General features: G+C 41.8%; 2 protein-coding genes across 4 annotated transcripts in view; both read left to right on the top strand.

The window, feature by feature from the left end:
- The first annotated feature begins 454 nt into the window (after nt 1-454).
- Nucleotides 455-12,360, top strand: clk2a (CDC-like kinase 2a). 3 transcript variants are annotated; one of them, XM_058405322.1, is made up of 13 exons: nt 455-591; nt 3,479-3,666; nt 3,894-4,140; nt 5,019-5,109; nt 5,985-6,051; nt 6,472-6,588; nt 7,422-7,588; nt 7,674-7,768; nt 7,860-7,989; nt 9,338-9,420; nt 9,720-9,799; nt 10,273-10,363; nt 11,020-12,360. In XM_058405322.1, the coding sequence occupies exons 2-13, from the start codon at nt 3,479-3,481 to the stop codon at nt 11,209-11,211; spliced, it is 1,548 nt and encodes a 515-aa protein (XP_058261305.1). In that variant the 5' UTR covers nt 455-591; the 3' UTR covers nt 11,212-12,360. The 3 variants fall into 3 exon arrangements, with proteins under 3 accessions (XP_058261305.1, XP_058261306.1, XP_058261307.1); XM_058405323.1 differs by having other exon boundaries at nt 3,479-3,679; XM_058405324.1 differs by lacking the exons at nt 455-591; nt 3,479-3,666; nt 5,019-5,109 and having other exon boundaries at nt 4,014-4,140.
- Nucleotides 12,361-12,498: 138 nt separating this feature from the next.
- si:ch211-81a5.8 (uncharacterized protein LOC560648 homolog) overlaps nt 12,499-16,994 on the top strand; it is an 18,350-nt gene continuing 13,854 nt past the window's right edge. The window contains exons 1-3 of the mRNA XM_058405332.1: nt 12,499-16,101; nt 16,215-16,288; nt 16,937-16,994. The exon at nt 16,937-16,994 is cut by the window's right edge and continues 193 nt beyond it. The gene's annotated coding sequence lies outside the window, so the exon portion shown is untranslated. The remainder of the gene's footprint in view (nt 16,102-16,214; nt 16,289-16,936) is intronic.

Here is a 16,994-nt window from a genome sequence, read left to right as displayed (position 1 = left end):
AGCTGAAGCATTAAGAGTTCCTTTCACTGGAACTAAGGGGCCGAGCCCAGGCCCTGAAAAACAACACCTGGATTCAATGACCCAAAACTTTTGACATGACAGACAGATGCCCCATGCACAAAGCCAGCCTAAATAAAGATGTTTAAATTGTAGACCTCTACACTTCCGAACACCTTTAGGATGAATTCGAACCAAGGTTCTCACCAACGTTAACGCCTTACTATCTGGGCACAGATGCTCTAGGAGAAATCCTTCATGGAAGGAAGGAAGGCTGTTATGAAGGGACCAATATATATTGGATAATACAGTATAATCTCATAAAGGTGTAAGGGTCAGTTGCTTAGATTAAATAAAGTGGTGTATGAAGGCAGTGAAGTTGATCCCACACGGCTTGTAGAGAACATGTAGTAGCACTAGATATCCAGTAGGGCGCATATTCCTCCCTCCGTGTGTGGATTTGGGACACAGCCTCCTCAGTCGCGGTTTCAGCTTTGCTAAGTCGTCCAAAATTCAGCGGAGAGAGAAATCCAGAGCTTGAGCGCCAACACGGATTTTCTTTGGGATAAACGCACAGGCCTCGCTGCTAAAACGGTAAGAAAACACACACCTTTCAGTCTCCCATTAAAACCCGCGTGATTGTATTACGGGGTTTTTCCCCCCACTGTTTTGTTTTGAGCCTAGCTTGGCTTAGCCTCTTCATGCTAACCCTGCTCAAGATGGCGGCGGCTTCGGTGCAAGATTAAATATGTATCTACACGGGCGGGTTAGCTATACGTTAGCACCATTAGCAAAACAGCTAGCTAAAAATAGTGCGAGATGGGATTATTTTTAGGGACTGTCCTCGAGTACGGTGTTTGAGGGAGTGTGTGTTTCAGTGAACTAGTATTGTTTCATTAAAGAGGCGAAATAAAATTTAAAAAAAAAAAGTTTTCTCGAGACCGTGCTAAGGTTAGCAAGTTGGCTAGTTCAAGTTAGACTTGAAGCCTTTAGGAGCTGCTGAGAAAAGATGAAGGCCTGAGAAACACAACACAACCAGGTAGCAGATATCTCCTCAGGTATGGGGTTTGTTTGTTTGTTTGTTTGTTTGTTTGTTTGTTTATTTATTAAATATCTTACTTGGAGAGAATTTCTAAAACTAGCTATTTTTAATAACTAGATAACTAAAATGTTAAGCTCTGAATCTCTCATGTCTGTCCTCTCAGTATTCCATTACATTTTGGTTATAAATAGCACAAAAAAACCCCAAAAGAATTCAGATTATAATTAATAGTAATTCAGCTCCAGAATACAAAATCACATGCTACATTTTATTGAGTCTTTGTGAAACGTATTGGTAAAGAGTTGACTTTCTGTCAGGTCTGATGGTGTGTCTTGTGTCTTTTTAGTTGAACGTAATGTAAAAGTGTGTTTTAAACATTCAGAGTCTTGTGTTTTTCTTTTCGCCTTTGGTTTGGTTTAGTTTCACATAATACACTATCTTGCCCAAAGTTTTGGGACACCCCTCTAAATCACTGAATCCAGGTGTTTTTCAGGGCCTGGGCTCGGCCCCTTAGTTCCAGTGAAAGGAACTCTTAATGCTTCAGTTTCATACCAAGACATTTTGGACAATTTCATGCTCTTTGTGGGAACAGTTTGGGGATGACCCCTTCCTGTTCCAACATGACTGCACACCAGTGACCAAAGCAAGGTCCATAAAGACATGGATGAGTGAGTTTGGTGTGGAGAAACTTGACTGGCCTGCACAGAGTCCTGACCTCAACCCCATAGAACACCTTTTGGTTTAGAACGGAGACTGCGAGCCAGGCCTTCTCGTCCAACATCAGTGCCTGACCTCACAAATGTGCTTCTAGAGGAATGGTCAAAAATTCCCATAAACACACTCCTAAACCTTGTGGAAATCCTTCTCAGAAGAGCTGAAGCTGTAAAAGGTGGGTCAACTCCATATTACATTCATGTGCATGTAAAGGCAGACGTTCCAGCTTTGGTCTGGCTCACAGTCTCCGCTCTAATTCATCCCAAAGGTGTTCTATGTGGGTTGAGGTCAGGACTCTGTGCAGGCCAGTCAAGTTCCTCCACACCAAACTCTGTGGACACACTAAACTTTATGGACCTTGCTTTGGTCACTGGTGTGTAGTCATGTTGGAACAGGAAGGGGTCATCCCCAAACTGTTCCCACAGAGCATGAAATTGTCCAAAATGTCTTGGTATGAAGCTGAAGCATTAAGAGTTCCTTTCACTGGAACTAAGGGGCTGAGTCCAACCCCCAAAAAAACAACACCTGAATTTGGAGGGGTGTCCCAAAACTTTTGGTAATATAGTGGAAGTGTGAAAAAACACTTGGGGGAAACTCAAAGGTTAGAAAAAGAAATCGGGGTGGGGGAAAGCACAGAGCACTGAGCTGAAGCAAAACAAATGACTTATGATAAACATTTCAATATGTATCCTGTATTTTTCTCTTGATATTTCTTCCTCACATTTCCATCAGCCATTGCTCTCCTTCCACATACAGGAGCTCCTAGACCCCTGATTGGCTCGTTTGACTGTGATTGACAGAAGGAGATGATATCCCACCTCTCACTCCTGAAACCATTTTTTTCTTTCACACCTCGGCTGGTTGTGTAGATCCGTTCTCTCTCTCTCTCTCTCTCTCTCGCTCTCTCGCTCTCTCTCTCTCTCTCTCTCTCTCTCTCTCTCGCTCTCTCTCTCTCTCTCTCTCTCTCTCGCTCTCTCACTCTCTCACTCACTCGCTCTCCCTCTCTCTCACTCATTCATTTTCTCACTCATTCGCTCTCTCTCTCTCTCTCTCTCTCTCTCTCTCTCTCTCTCTCTCCCTCTCTCTCACTCATTCATTTTCTCACTCATTCGCTCTCTCTCTCTCCCTCTCTCTCACTCATTCATTTTCTCACTCATTCGCTCTCTCTCTCTCCCTCTCTCTCACTCATTCATTTTCTCACTCATTCGCTCTCTCTCTCTCTCTCTCTCTCTCTCTCTCTCTCTCTCTCTCTCACTCAAGAACTCTCTCAAGTATTTCCACGTGTCTGTGTTCACGTACTCCTGTTTGCCGTTGTCTCCTCCACCCAGTTTGTTTTGCAGACCTTCTGTAAATAGCTGTGAGTCTATATACAGTGTGTTTCAGACACTCACAAGTTTGTTTCTTGGAAGCTCTTGTGATGCCAAAGCCAAGGTTTAATTTCCATTCTGATTTTTTTTTCTTGAGCGTTTTTCCATCTTCTTAACAGTGCATTATGTAAGACTAGTCAGGTTTTTCATGATTACGTCTCTAATAGTTAATAAGTTGATGGGTTAGATGTTTAAATATTGCACCTTCTGAGTGGGGAGAAAGATGAGTTTAAGGATCATTTCTCAATGTCCTGTTGTACTGCAGACCATAATTACATCAGAAACAGTGTTTAATCTGTCAAATGTTATAGTGAGTTTCATTACGCTGACCATCTGCTGCATGTCTCCGTGTGTCCAGATGCCCCATTCCAGGCGGTATGCATCGTCGGAGCGGGCCAGCCGTAGCAGCTATCAGGACCGTTATCGCGAGCGAGAGCGTGGGAGAAAGCCTCGACACCGGCGCTCGCGATCCTTTTCCTCAAGCAGCGAGCGAGACAGGAGGGGACGAGGACACAGGCAGGACGGCACATACGGACGCTCCAGGAGGTAACCTAGAAACGTCTGTGATTCAATATCTACACTAAATTATTTAACTCATTTATTTTCAGTTAAGAATTACTAGAGTAGCTACAGACGCTTTCCTTCCTGAGGAAGTCAGTTGTTCGGCTATGTAATTAGTAGAAGCGGTTTTAAACGTCGTTTGCTAACTCGGGCTCATTTACTTTGCTTTATGAAATAAAATGAAAGCTAAGCAGTTGCTTTTCCATTTCCAGCTACGACAACCGTTCTGTAGACAGGAGGCCTTACGACAGGCGCTACGGCGAAGGCTACCGGCGGCAGGAACACGAGAGAGAGCGAGAACGTGAACGTGAGCGCGAGCGACTGACCCCAGATGGCTACCACTCACGCGACCCTTCCACCAGTTATGACTACCGCCGCACGCACCAGCGCCACAAAGGCAGCAGGCGTAAGCACAAACGAAGGCGGCGTAGAACCAGGTCCTATAGCCCATCCTCCTCGGTGAGTACTTCCCAGCCCAGGCCTTACTTCTAGGCTCTCTCTCTCTCTCTCTCTCTCTCTCTCTCTCTCTCTCTCTCTCTCTCTCTCTCTTTTCATTCATTTTAACATTTTCTTCTCTACAGCTCCAGGATTTGGTAAGTGTTTTGTTTTTTCCCTTTTGATTTTTTAAGTGTTTTTTGTGCATATTAGGAGAACTAGGCAGTTTTTTGTTTTTTAATTTGGATTGAAAATGATCCTACATTAAAGGAAGTTCTTAGCTCGTAATCATAACAAGCTGTTTACAAGTTTGTCATTATTTCTCTATACATACCTCCTCTTTCTTTCTTTCTTTCTTTCTTTCTTTTTCTTAGAGATGAGAAAATTAAAAAAAAAATAAAAAAACCAAAATAAGCTATTGATTAATAGTATGTAGATTTTTTTTCCCTCCATCGATTGCCTGCCTTTCTCACTTGGTAGTGCAACAAGTTTGATTTTTCTGTATCGACTTGTGTAATGTGATGGTTTACCAGTTTCTTTTGCTTATATGTGTTGCTCTTGTGTACATGAATGTTTATGATGCAGGTGTTTTTTGTCAGGGCACTAGACAGGAGTTTGAGGGGAGGGGAAGTTCATGTAGAGAGCAAGCAGAAGGGACAAAATGTGATCTTTGACTTGTTCCCTTGCACAATATTTCCCTATCGTTATATATCTTCTCACGTGGTGTCATACGAACCGCCCCATGATCACCAAACCTACGTACACCACCACCACCATCACCACTGCTCCTCTCCATCGCCGTGGCTACGGCTGCCCCTTCCACCCTCCCCTCTCGGCCCGCCCCCTCCTGCTTTGCCGGTTGTGCCGTGACCTGTGACCCTGGCTGGGGGGCCGAAAAGCAGCGGAGTGCCAGCGGGACGCGGCCGCTATGTGTGAGGGACGACGAGGAGGGTCACCTGATCTGTCGGAGTGGCGACGTCCTGCAAGAGAGATGTACACACTGCCACTACTACTACTACTCCTCTACTCTTATATCGTAACCTTTCTCCCTATCAGTAGCAGCACAGAGCATACACACGCACACGCCAGGGCCAGACATCATGATGTCGATGATTTTGATTCGTTCGAATAGACCAGAATGTTATAGATCGATATCTTAACTTACACGTACACCATATTTTTTTATATCTTTTATCTTATATCCTTCTAGTGGTGTCCCAGGTGCATTACGGGGATGTTTAAAAAGCTTTTACAGCTTTTGATATCCTTGAATTGAATCCTTGAAACCTAGTATTTCTTCTTTTAAACGTCTATTTATAGTCATCTCTGGGTCTTTTTAAAAAATTGTTAATTTTTCCTACTAGGTTTTAGTTTTGCTTTCTTTTCGTTAGTTTCATTTAGATCTCGTTTCAGCCTTTTAGTCGTTTAGTTCGGGGTGGGATCGGGTGGCTTCTTTATTTATTGATTGATTTATTGATTTTTATTTATTTTTATTTTATCCATTTTTCCAGCAAATTCAGTGATTCCTCAGCAGGGGGATGTCGTTGTTGTTTCACTCCTAGTTTTTGCAGTATTTCCAGGGTTGAATAATTATCCCAACTTTGTTTGTTTACCTTGTTGGGCCAACGGTCTGCAAATCAGTTGTGCATTTTAGGTTAATTTCTAATAACTAAAACGGGTTGGGGGGGGGGTGGATGTGGGGCAATGCAGAGATGTTAGAGCATTTATCGCCTGCCTTTTTGGTACTTTTGCCTGGTTTTTTTTCCCTTTTTGTTAATATCATTTACTTCTTTCCTTTTTGTCTTTTTTTTTTTTGTTTTTGTTTTTATCTCCCCCCCCCCATCCCCCCATCCCTGTCCCCCTCTCAGATGAAATTGTTGGCACTTTGGGTGAAGGCACCTTTGGAAGGGTGATGGAGTGCATCGACCATCGCAGGTAAACTTTTCTCTTTGTTAAACTAATCTTTATTATATTAGGCCTTCCATGTAATAACTTCAGCCGCTTGTTAGAGAAATCTGCCATGACTACACTCACGGAGACATTTATAGGCAAATGGAGACGGTTCACCTTTTTTAGTAAATTTTATTTATTTGCATAATGAAGCAGTCTGTCTTTTTGTGCTACCAAGAATTAACACACACGTAAAATATTTCACCTGGAATCAGGTTTGTCTTGCACTGATGTTTAGCTAGTTGCCTCTGGCTTTCATACTTGTCCCTTCCTATACATTTCAACGATTGAGAGTTATTTATTTATTTTATTTATTTATTTTTTAACCCCATCTTACCCTTCTATACATGTTAGTCATTTGTTTCTAATATTTTCATCCCTCATAACACATTTTTTCATCTCCAGAGGTGGAGCTCATGTGGCTCTGAAAATCATTAAAAATGTTGAAAAGTATAAGGAGGCTGCTCGACTGGAGATCAACGTCCTGGAGAGGATCAACGAGCGAGACCCGGATAATAAAAAGTGAGTGAACAGGATCGAGAGAGTCAGACATTTACCGTACATATTGTACCTTTAAACCCAGACTCTTTTGACCAGACGACTCGGAGACACCGTAACGTATTAATGACGTTAATAACGTAACCTATTAATGTTCTAATGTGTGAACATTAGTGTGGTTTTTACCTCGCAGCATTGTACACACACACTGGCAGATTAAAAATGGACGTCACTAGACGGCACGTCAGACACGAATGTTTTGCTGTCATCGTGAATGTCGTCATGAGCTGCATCTCAAATCGGAAACTCTAACCTTACGCTCAAAATCTAAAAATAATCCAGAACTTTTTGGTTACTTTTGAAGGCAATTGGAAAATGATAATGACCTCTCAAAACCGCTTACCGCTAGCACGGCTAACTCCAAAACTGCAGCTCTTGTGGGGTGTTCCTGGTCTGCAGTGGTCAGTATCTGTCAAAAGTATCCTTTAAGCCCATGGAGGCCCCACCTTGCAACTTAAAGGACTTAAAGGATCTAACATCTTGGTGCCAGATACCACAGCACACCTTCAGGGATCTAGTGGAGTCCATGCCTCGACGGGTCAGGGTTGGTTTGGCAGCAAAAAGGGGACAGACACAATCATAATGTTATGCTTGATCGGTGTATTAGCACACATGATCAGTCTTTGACATTTGTAAAGGAAATTAAATCAAACAAGAGGAGATTTGTGAGCATTTTTTAAAGCAAGTGATCCCCATGCTTTTGGACCCCTGCCTCACAAATCCTGTTATTTTTTCCCCCAGGTCTGAATAACCTACTTAAAAACTTTTTATTTTCCTCCTCTCATCATTTCTTGCAGTCTGTGTGTACGGATGTTTGACTGGTTTGACTACCATGGTCACATGTGTCTCAGCTTTGAGCTGCTAGCACTCAGCACCTTTGACTTCCTGAAGGAGAACAATTACCTGCCTTATTCCATCAGCCAGGTGCGACACATGGCCTACCAGCTCTGCCTAGCCGTCAAGTGTGAGTACACTTTAAAAATAAAACTCATGCGACGGACGTGTTTTATGAGCACAAACGCAGTAATGTCATAGTTTCTCATTTACAGTTCTACATGATAACAAGCTGACCCACACGGATCTAAAACCAGAGAATATCCTCTTCGTGAACTCGGACTTCTCTTTGACCTACAACGTGGAGAAGGTGAGCTCATGAAGGTCGCCCTTGTTATTATTTTTTACTTCTTTCCTTAGAATGACCCATTTATTTTGGTGTGTCTTGTTTTCTGGTTCAGAAGAGAGAAGAGCGTATGGTGAAGAGCACCGCAGTGAGGGTGGTAGATTTCGGAAGTGCCACGTTTGACCACGAACACCACAGCACGATCGTGTCCACCAGGCACTACCGCGCACCTGAGGTCATTCTCGGTATGTTTGAAGCCTCGTGTGAGATTTATAATTTATGTTACATATCGTGTGTCAGAAACACATGCAAGTAATATGTCGTTTAAGGCCTAAGGAACATTCCTGGAACTGACCAACCAGTGGAGTTCCAGGAAAACAGGAAGTGTGTTTGAAAGGGTGCATCAAAAACATTTCGATATGTCCATGTGAAAGAGGGCGTGGTGTTCCCGGAGAACAATCTGCAGTGAAGCAGAGGAAGTCATGCACAAGTTCTGTTCCTCTCAGCAGTTTCTGCCGTCGTCGTGACTATCGCCATAGATAGAGAGATAGATATGGATGGGTGTAGTTATATAGATGGATGGGTGTAGTTATAGTAAATCTCAGACTCGAGGAATCGTTTCAGCCCTAGTTTAAAGTGAGACTCTCCTGAAGCTAGCCTATCTGACTTGAAATGACCACACTGACCCAACTAACTCAGTCTAATGAGCTGACCTAAACTATCTAAGAAAAAGTGGAACACTTCAGACTGGATGATGGCAGAGATGAGGTTTATTCTAGTCAGCACTGAGTACAAAGTACACGGTGCTCAGATGGAACATCTCCTCAACCCCACCAACTTCAGTTTCAGAGCTCAGTGTCTGTATCCATGTTTATCACACATGAGGACATCAGCCTGACTCCTCAAGTCATAACACTCCTGTTTTTCTTTTGTGGAAAGTTTCCAGGACATTATTATATTCTAATTGTACATTTATTTCCCATTCAGCTTTAATACAAAATATATAAAATCCCTATCATTATGTTTAGTTTTTTCATGTTGAGAACATCATGGGTATGTTAGTCACCATCTCTTTTCCAGGATAATGATTCTAAGCTTAGAGCTAATTGATGTGTTTTGAATGTATGTTTTAGCTTTGACCTGACAGTGAACCTGATTTTCCCCCAAACCTTTATCAGTGAGCTTCAGCAGAGCGCCCATTCTCCCAGACTTCATCTGCAGATGTTCCACAGATCTAACACGGCTCTGAGAGGACTACCTGACCTTGTCTTTAACTTCAGCTTTAGAGGAGTTACAGTGGACGCTGCTGTGCAGACACTGTCTGTTTCTCATGAGACTTTCCATACTAAGGATATTAAAGGAAACGCATGTTGCGAAACACAACACTGTTTTACTTTAGACTCCATGCTTTCTATTTAAATCCTCCTTCCTGATGATGATAACTGGAGCCTTACAGCTGTTCATGATCCAGTTCGTCCCATGCGTATTCTTCATAGTGAATATTATGAACTGCTTCCCAATATTCATGTCCTAAAATGCCCTTTGATTTAGAGACGACGTGTGTTTTAATGTAATGTTTGTGAATGTGTGCAGAACTGGGATGGAACCAGCCTTGTGATGTGTGGAGTATCGGCTGCATCCTCTTCGAGTATTACCTTGGCTTCACACTTTTTCAGGTACGCTGCTGTTTTTTCTTTCCTGCTCTGATCATGGTCAGGAGTTCAGTTGGGTCTAAGGTCACTATTTGGGTGTGTGTAACTGGCATGAGGAGACTAACTTCCTCTCCCTCTGTCTTTTTCGCTTCCTTCTTTCTCCATTGCCTTTTCATGCCAATCAAGCACTTTTAGTTTCTTCTCCCTAATCTAATAACAATGTTCAATACAATCAAAATCTGATCATTTTTAACCTCTGAGACTGTTCTGGTGTTCTCCTCTTACTAATGTCTCTTAATCGTCTCTCTTTTTTTTTCCCCCAGACTCATGATAATAGAGAGCACTTAGCCATGATGGAGAGAATATTGGGTCCTGTCCCTTCCAGGATGATCAGAAAAACAAGGTATAGCATTGAAAACACACACACACTCGATGACAGGGAACATGTGCATGCTTCGTGAGTGAGCGTACAAATCACACATGTACATTGTACTTTTTCCTTTTTTTGTACTTTTATACTCTACTCTTTAGTTAGTCTGAGAGAATAAAAGACTGGAACAAAAGGCTGAACTTTTTCTAGGTTTTAAAAGCTCCTGGAGATATGTATAAACTAACATGAAGTTATTTTCTATTGTTTACACTCTTCATTTCAGTATGGCTCGGTGATACAACTCTTTTTGATAAAAATTGGTTTGTTAATCTTTTTTAAAACAAAAGAGGAGTTTCTCTCGTCACCACTTCGGTAAACCGAGCCCCCCCTGACCACCTACTTTAGAAACCCCCTGTCCTCCACATCTTATACTTACTGATGCTGTTTTGAGGTTGGAATGTCAAAGGAATTGGACTTGATCTGATCTGGATTTCTCATCTCAACAGAAAGCAGAAGTACTTTTACCGCGGGCGTCTCGACTGGGATGAAAACTCCTCAGCAGGAAGATATGTTCGAGAGAACTGCAAACCCTTAAGAGTGAGAGACTGTTATTATTATTATTATTATTATTATTATTATTATTATTATTATTATTAATATTATTATTAATATTATTATTATTTTTATTATTAGCTGGTCCAAGCACGTTTTTTAGTGTCTATTGTTTTCGTACAGACCAAACTGAAATTTTATCTATTTATACACATATATATTTATGCATCAGTCTACGAAGGAACTTTATAAAACTAACTGAATATAAAATAAGTCCACCACATCTCATGTACTTCCACAGAGGTGGAGCTGGTTTTCTAAAATTTGTGAACGGCGATTTGGATTTCTGATTTCTGACTAATTTGGTTGGTTTAATGGCTTTGTGTTCGGTCCAAAGTTCTGAGAATTTCTCCAAAAGTGTGGGTGTGGACATCGATAGTGGGTGGGGTTAAGTATAATTAGCCGTTTCTCAGGAGCCGAAAGTGAGATTGAGCTGAAATTTGGTGGATTTTTAATCATCACTGAACTTCTTTAAAGAAGAACGCCATGCAGCGTTCACTATGATGGAGTTATCTTCACTGAGCCTGATGGGGATGTTTATATATGTTCCCCTTTATATGTTTTGTGCTCTGACCTCACAGATCAGCGTATATTTTTGTTATTATTACTATCATTCCTCCTTTGATGTCTGTGTTGTCCAGCGCTACATCCTGTCTGAGGCCGAGGAGCATCACCAGCTGTTCGACCTGATCGAGGCCATGCTGGAGTATGAGCCACCGAAGCGCATCAGTCTGGCTGCAGCTCTCAGGCATCAGTTCTTCCAGAGTCCCATCGCTCCTAGCGAGCAGACATCAGGAAAGCCTTGGGAGGTCAATCGTGACATTAGCCGGTGACGTTCGTTTCTACCTGCCTTAGTTTTTTTGCGCCAAAAAAAAAAAAAGCAAAACAAAACTCTTCACATTTTGGAGGGGGCTGTGAACAGTCAGTGTGCAACAACAATCGGAATTCACCTGGTGAAATCCATCCTTCTTTTATTTTCAGGCAAACCTCTCTGACCAAGTAGTTTTAAGGTGGACCTAAAAGGAGTTGTCGGGTTATACTGCCGTGTCAGCTTTAAAATATTTAAAGAGTGACGCAGGATTTTGTCTTAAGTTGGAGCTGGTTACAATAGTCTGGTATTTCCAGAGCCTGTGGGTAGAGTGCGTACCTTAGGATGCCGTTTCAAAGGTAACATGGACACGAAGTCTTCCACACATCAAGGACAAGATGGAAAGAGCGTGACCCAGTACTGCAGACACAAAACGGACGGAAGAGTCCGAGAGATCTGACGTGTCGTCACCATCCCGAATTCTGAAATGGGAGAAATGGAAAGAACCGGAAAAGAACGCCTTTATTCATATCTGTTGTAGCAAAATCCAAACGACGTATTTTTTTGTTTGTTTGTTTTTTTTTTTCGGGAAGTGTTGGGAAAACATGAATGTAAAGATGAAGAAAAGCATCAAACTGGCTGCACTGGTTGCATTGGATTCCATTGTAATTGACCCCTGAGCCTGAATTAAATCTCTTAGTGATATTTTTACTGGACAGGCAACAAGCGATGAGAGAGATGTTTTGGCAACGACACACACACACACACACACACACACACACACACTCACTCCTCCTGTCAGTCTCATTCAAACAGCAGCTTCACAGAAGTTACTGTTCTATCTAGATTGGTATGTTTTTCTTTTTTTCACCAACACACACACTTGTATTTTGGATTGAAGCCTTTTTTTTTTTTTTTTTTTTCTTCGTCCGTGTAATCAAGCACAGACCTTTTGTGCGCTGTGTCATTCTTGCCAGCACAGGTTTACAGTATTTATTTGAATCAGCATTATTTTTCGTTTTGTGTTTTTATATGAAGCTAAAGGTGTATATCTGTATATACAAATATATATGTATCTATGACTGTATAGAATAAAGGCTCTGTCTGTCTGCCTGGTGTTTGTTGAAGTCTTCGCAGCTTCACAGGCAGAAAAACTGGCAGACATCTTGTCATATGGTTCGTCTCTCATTCCATCAGTTTTCACGTGTTTTCATTCATCACCCGAAAGCAACCTTTATTCTGTATAGATTTTCTTGCTTCCTTGTGCTGTCTGGAGTCTCTTTGTCTCTTTCTGTATTGAGGTGAGAAAATGAAGGAACTGATATCCGTCTTCCACATGGAGATCTTAGACCAAGCAGGAAGGTAATGAGATTGGGAATGGAGTCGAGCCGTGTTGGGAACTCTCACAGTACTGTCTCTGCTCATCTGGTGTTTCATAATGGAAGGCAGACCAGCTTATGGTAAAATACAAGCATTTACCAAATTGATAACAATGCAGAATACAGGCTCAGGTGTTGGACAACTGCTCAGAAGGTTGAATCTAAGGTCCACCAAGCTGCCACTGCTGGAGCCCTGAGCAAGAGCCTTTACCCTCAGTTGCTCAGTCGTATAAAATGAGCTCAAATATATATAGATGGCTCTGGATAAGGGCATCTGCCAAATGTAAATGGGGCGTTAGAATGTTAGATGCTTAGCAACAGGCAACCGGTCAGAGCTCTTGCATGTCTCATTACACAAATAGAAAAACTAAAAAATGGTCAAATGGTGATAGAAAATGTGTCAATTGGAGCGAAGAGGATATATAAACGGTGACAATCAGAAAAGTCTGTTTAGGATATGCTAATAAGAAGGTTAACCCCAGGTTCAGGAGCGTTCAGAGTTAGATTATGACGAGTCGGGATTAATTATAACCCAGATAAAGTGTGAAACGTCAATCAAGATAACCCAGGATCCTCTTTACCTCGAGTTTAGAATCACACCGAGATAAAAACTATAATAATAGTGTGATGACATGATGATGACATCTCCAGTGTCCTCACCTCAGTCCAGTCCTGAGCTCTGGATCCAGTCTGTATATCATGTTCATCATGGTCTCTCAGTGTCTGATGGGTTTTCTCCATGTTCTGTGGTTTCTTTCCATCCACCAAAAACATGCAGGGATATGGACGGGTGGCGCTAGTTATGAATGTGTGTGTTCATGATGCGCTAACTGACCTGATGTCCATCTAGTGTGTGTGTGTGTGTGTGTGCTGTGACCCTGATCTGGATGAAGACATTACTGAAGATGAATGTTACACATCAGTGTTTCACCATGACTACCACATTCATTATCCTACACAGTGTAAGATTGAACTCTTTGTACTCTCTCCCTTGGCTCTTAACTGCTTTTACGCAGCTCCAGAATAGGGAGAGGGGTTGAGTAGGAGATACCAGCAGAACACTTTTTTTTGTGCCAGTTTAACTGGATTCAGCAGCACAGAAGGAAGTGGGTATGTTTTTCCATTTTTTTCAACTCTCATAAATGAAATAAAAATGTAATCAGTTTTCCTTATGAAGATACAATTTTGCCAAAAGTTTTGGGACGTCTGCCTTTACATGCACATGAATGTAATATGGAGTTGTCCCGCCCCTTTACACCTACAACAGCTCTAGCTCTTCTGGGAAGGCTTTCCACAAGGTTTAGGAGTGTGTTTATGGGAATTCTTGACCGTTCCTCTAGAAGCGCATTTGTGAGGTCAGACACTGATGTTGGACGAGAAGGTCTGGCTCGCAGTCTCCACTCTAATTCATCCCAAAGGTGTTCTATGGGGTTGAGGTCAGGACTCTGTGAAGTTCCTCCACAAGAAGTTCCCCCCTCTCTCTCTCTCGCTCTCGTTTCCTGAAAACATCTTCAAGCAGGAAATGGGGAAAGCCACAGCAGTCTTATTGTCCTGTTGATGTTTGATGACCTTTTCAGACTGATCCAATAAGCTGCAGGTAGCTTTATCCAGTCTCCAGCTGGAATGCAGTGACATGGGAAGATTTAACTCCACGACACCTCCTTAATGTACGTGCCAAGTTGGCACAGGCTACACAGATGGCCCATCTCTTCCAGAGAAACGTGACGTTTATGTTGGTCAAAGGTAGCTTTGAGTCCACTGTTAGCACTGTATATTTACATCATTTTACAAGACACTTAAACTTGAAAAAGTTAGCCACCTAGCTGCAACCTGCTCAATAACCTACTTAAACCATTTTACTCAGCTAGACCCTGCTCAATAACCTTCTCAAACCAGCACCATCTTACCTCAAAGACCTTATTACTCCTCGTACTGCACCTCGCTCCCTCTGATCCACTAGCACTGCCCGACTGGTCCCACCATCTCTCAGGGCAAAAGGTAGGTATTCATCTAGACTCTTCTCTGTTCTGGCACCGAGGTGGTGGAATGAACTTCCCCTAGATGTCCGTACATCAGCGTCTCTGACTGTCTTCAAATGACGTCTTAAGACCTACCTTTTCCTGAAGCACTTAAACGAGCTCTTATCTTTCCCTGTTTATGTATTGCTATATGTTTAATAAAAAAAAAACCTCCAATTTTAGGCTAATGGTATCCTAAGTCTGTAACCTGTTGAACCAGTGTTAATGTATTCAATGATCGAGACTTAAAGCACTTGTATGTCGCTCTGGATAAGAGCATCTGCCAAATGCCAGAAATGGAAATGTAAATTTTACTCAGCTAGAACTTGCTCCATAACCTTCTCAAACCATTTTACTCAGCTAGACCACTGCTCAATAACCTTCTCAAACCATTTTACTCAGCTAGAACTTGCTCCATAACCTTCTCAAACCATTTTACTCAGCTAGAATTTGCTAAATAACCTTCTCAAACCATTTTACTCAGCTAGACCACTGCTCAATAACCTTCTCAAACCATTTTACTCAGCTAGAACTTGCTCCATAACCTTCTCAAACCATTTTACTCAGCTAGACCACTGCTCAATAACCTTCTCAAACCATTTTACTCAGCTAGACCACTGCTCAATAACCTTCTCAAACCATTTTACTCAGCTAGACCACTGCGCAATAACCTTCTCAAACCATTTTACTCAGCTAGACCACTGCGCAATAACCTTCTCAAACCATTTTACTCAGCTAGACCACTGCTCAATAACCTTCTCAAACCATTTTACTCAGCTAGACCACTGCTCAATAACCTTCTCAAACCATTTTACTCAGCTAGACCACTGCTCAATAACCTTCTCAAACCATTTTACTCAGCTAGAATTTGCTAAATAACCTTCTCAAACCATTTTACTTAGACCTTGCTCCATAACCTTCTCAAACCATTTTACTCAGTTAGACCCTGCTTCATAATCTTCTCAAACTATTTTACCCCTAAGGTACTAGATATGACCCTCAAGAGAACATTATGCAAGGTTCAGTGACTGATATCCTGACAAATTTTTCTCCCATCTGTTGCATTCCAGGCAGTTGGTCAGTACGTCATTCCCCTCACGTGACACTCAAACGTACATCTCACCATCTGTCACCTTTCTTCCGTCTCTAAACTCCATCTGTTTACAGGACAGACATTACTCCTTAACCTCATTATCAAGCGTTACAAACGCACAAGATGGACACTTCATTTTTGCTTTATAAAGTGAAACCAAATGCTTTGTTCTCATCGAGCGCTCTAGATTGATTTATTCTCTCACGATGATAAACATGGTGATTTGTTCAGGACTAAACTCTTCAGCCTGTTTGAGTCCTCACGTGGTGACGATTCCTGGCTGCTTCCTAATGAGATTACAGCGCATTATGTTGTTGTGGAATTAGTCAAAAAACGTCTAGCACATAAGAGCCTGGGAGTCTTAACCGCCTCGTGAGGCAGAAAGCAGCAGACGTGGCGGAAGGTTTGCTGATATCAGGTGTAAGGTACGTAAAGATTATCATCTTTTAGTTTTACTGTAAAGACCAGTTCTAGAGAGGCTCTTTTAAAAACATTACCTGACCTGTCCTAATGAGGATTTTATATTTTTATTTAATAGCTACGGTGGCCGAGAAGCGCAAAAGAAAATAACAAATCCAGAAACACAAGGAGAATTCAGACAAAGTGGTAAAGGTAGGTATAGTTTATAGGTACAGGTACAGTGAATGGAATTCTTTCCTCTGATTGGACGAGATGTCTGTCACTCAGGATATAGAAGCAGTAGAATTTGTTGTACATGTGTGGAGTTCTGCCTTCACTTTAAACACATTTAGTGCAACTTTAAATCTTTTAAAGACAATAACAAACATGTATATTTATAAGAAAACGGAGTTCATTCAGCGCTACTGTGAGGAAGGACGTTCATATGGTGTGATGTTGGATATACTGATAGTGTATCATGGAGTAAAGGTTAGTTTGCCATCTCTAAAAACACGCCATGTTTGGAAGACCAAACTATTCCAGATTAAAGGATGTAAGGAGCGCTATAAGAGCAGAGCTGTGTTCTTACACACACCAATCCACTTTCTACTGCTGGACTTCCTGTAGATCCTGAGTGACCCATGTCTCGTCCAGTCAGAGGGAAGAATTCCATTCACAAACTATACCTAGCTTTTCCGCTTTGTCCGTATTGTCCTTGTGTGTTCGGATGTGTTATTGTGTTCTGCACTTCTCGGCCACTGTAAATAGCTTATGCTACATGGCAGTCAGCATTACTGTAATAATATTTTAGCTGTTATTAAATTTTCTGCCTTTAACACACACTGCTTTGTCTTTTTTCAGCTCCTGACTCGAGTCGTAGAGCTGAAACTTTTCCTCTATTTTCATATATTAAATGAGG

The sequence above is a fragment of the Hemibagrus wyckioides genome, linkage group LG12 (assembly GCF_019097595.1).
Source record: "Hemibagrus wyckioides isolate EC202008001 linkage group LG12, SWU_Hwy_1.0, whole genome shotgun sequence".
NCBI classification, from domain to species: Eukaryota; Metazoa; Chordata; class Actinopteri; order Siluriformes; family Bagridae; genus Hemibagrus; species Hemibagrus wyckioides.
This window is presented reverse-complemented; position numbering and strand designations above follow the sequence as displayed.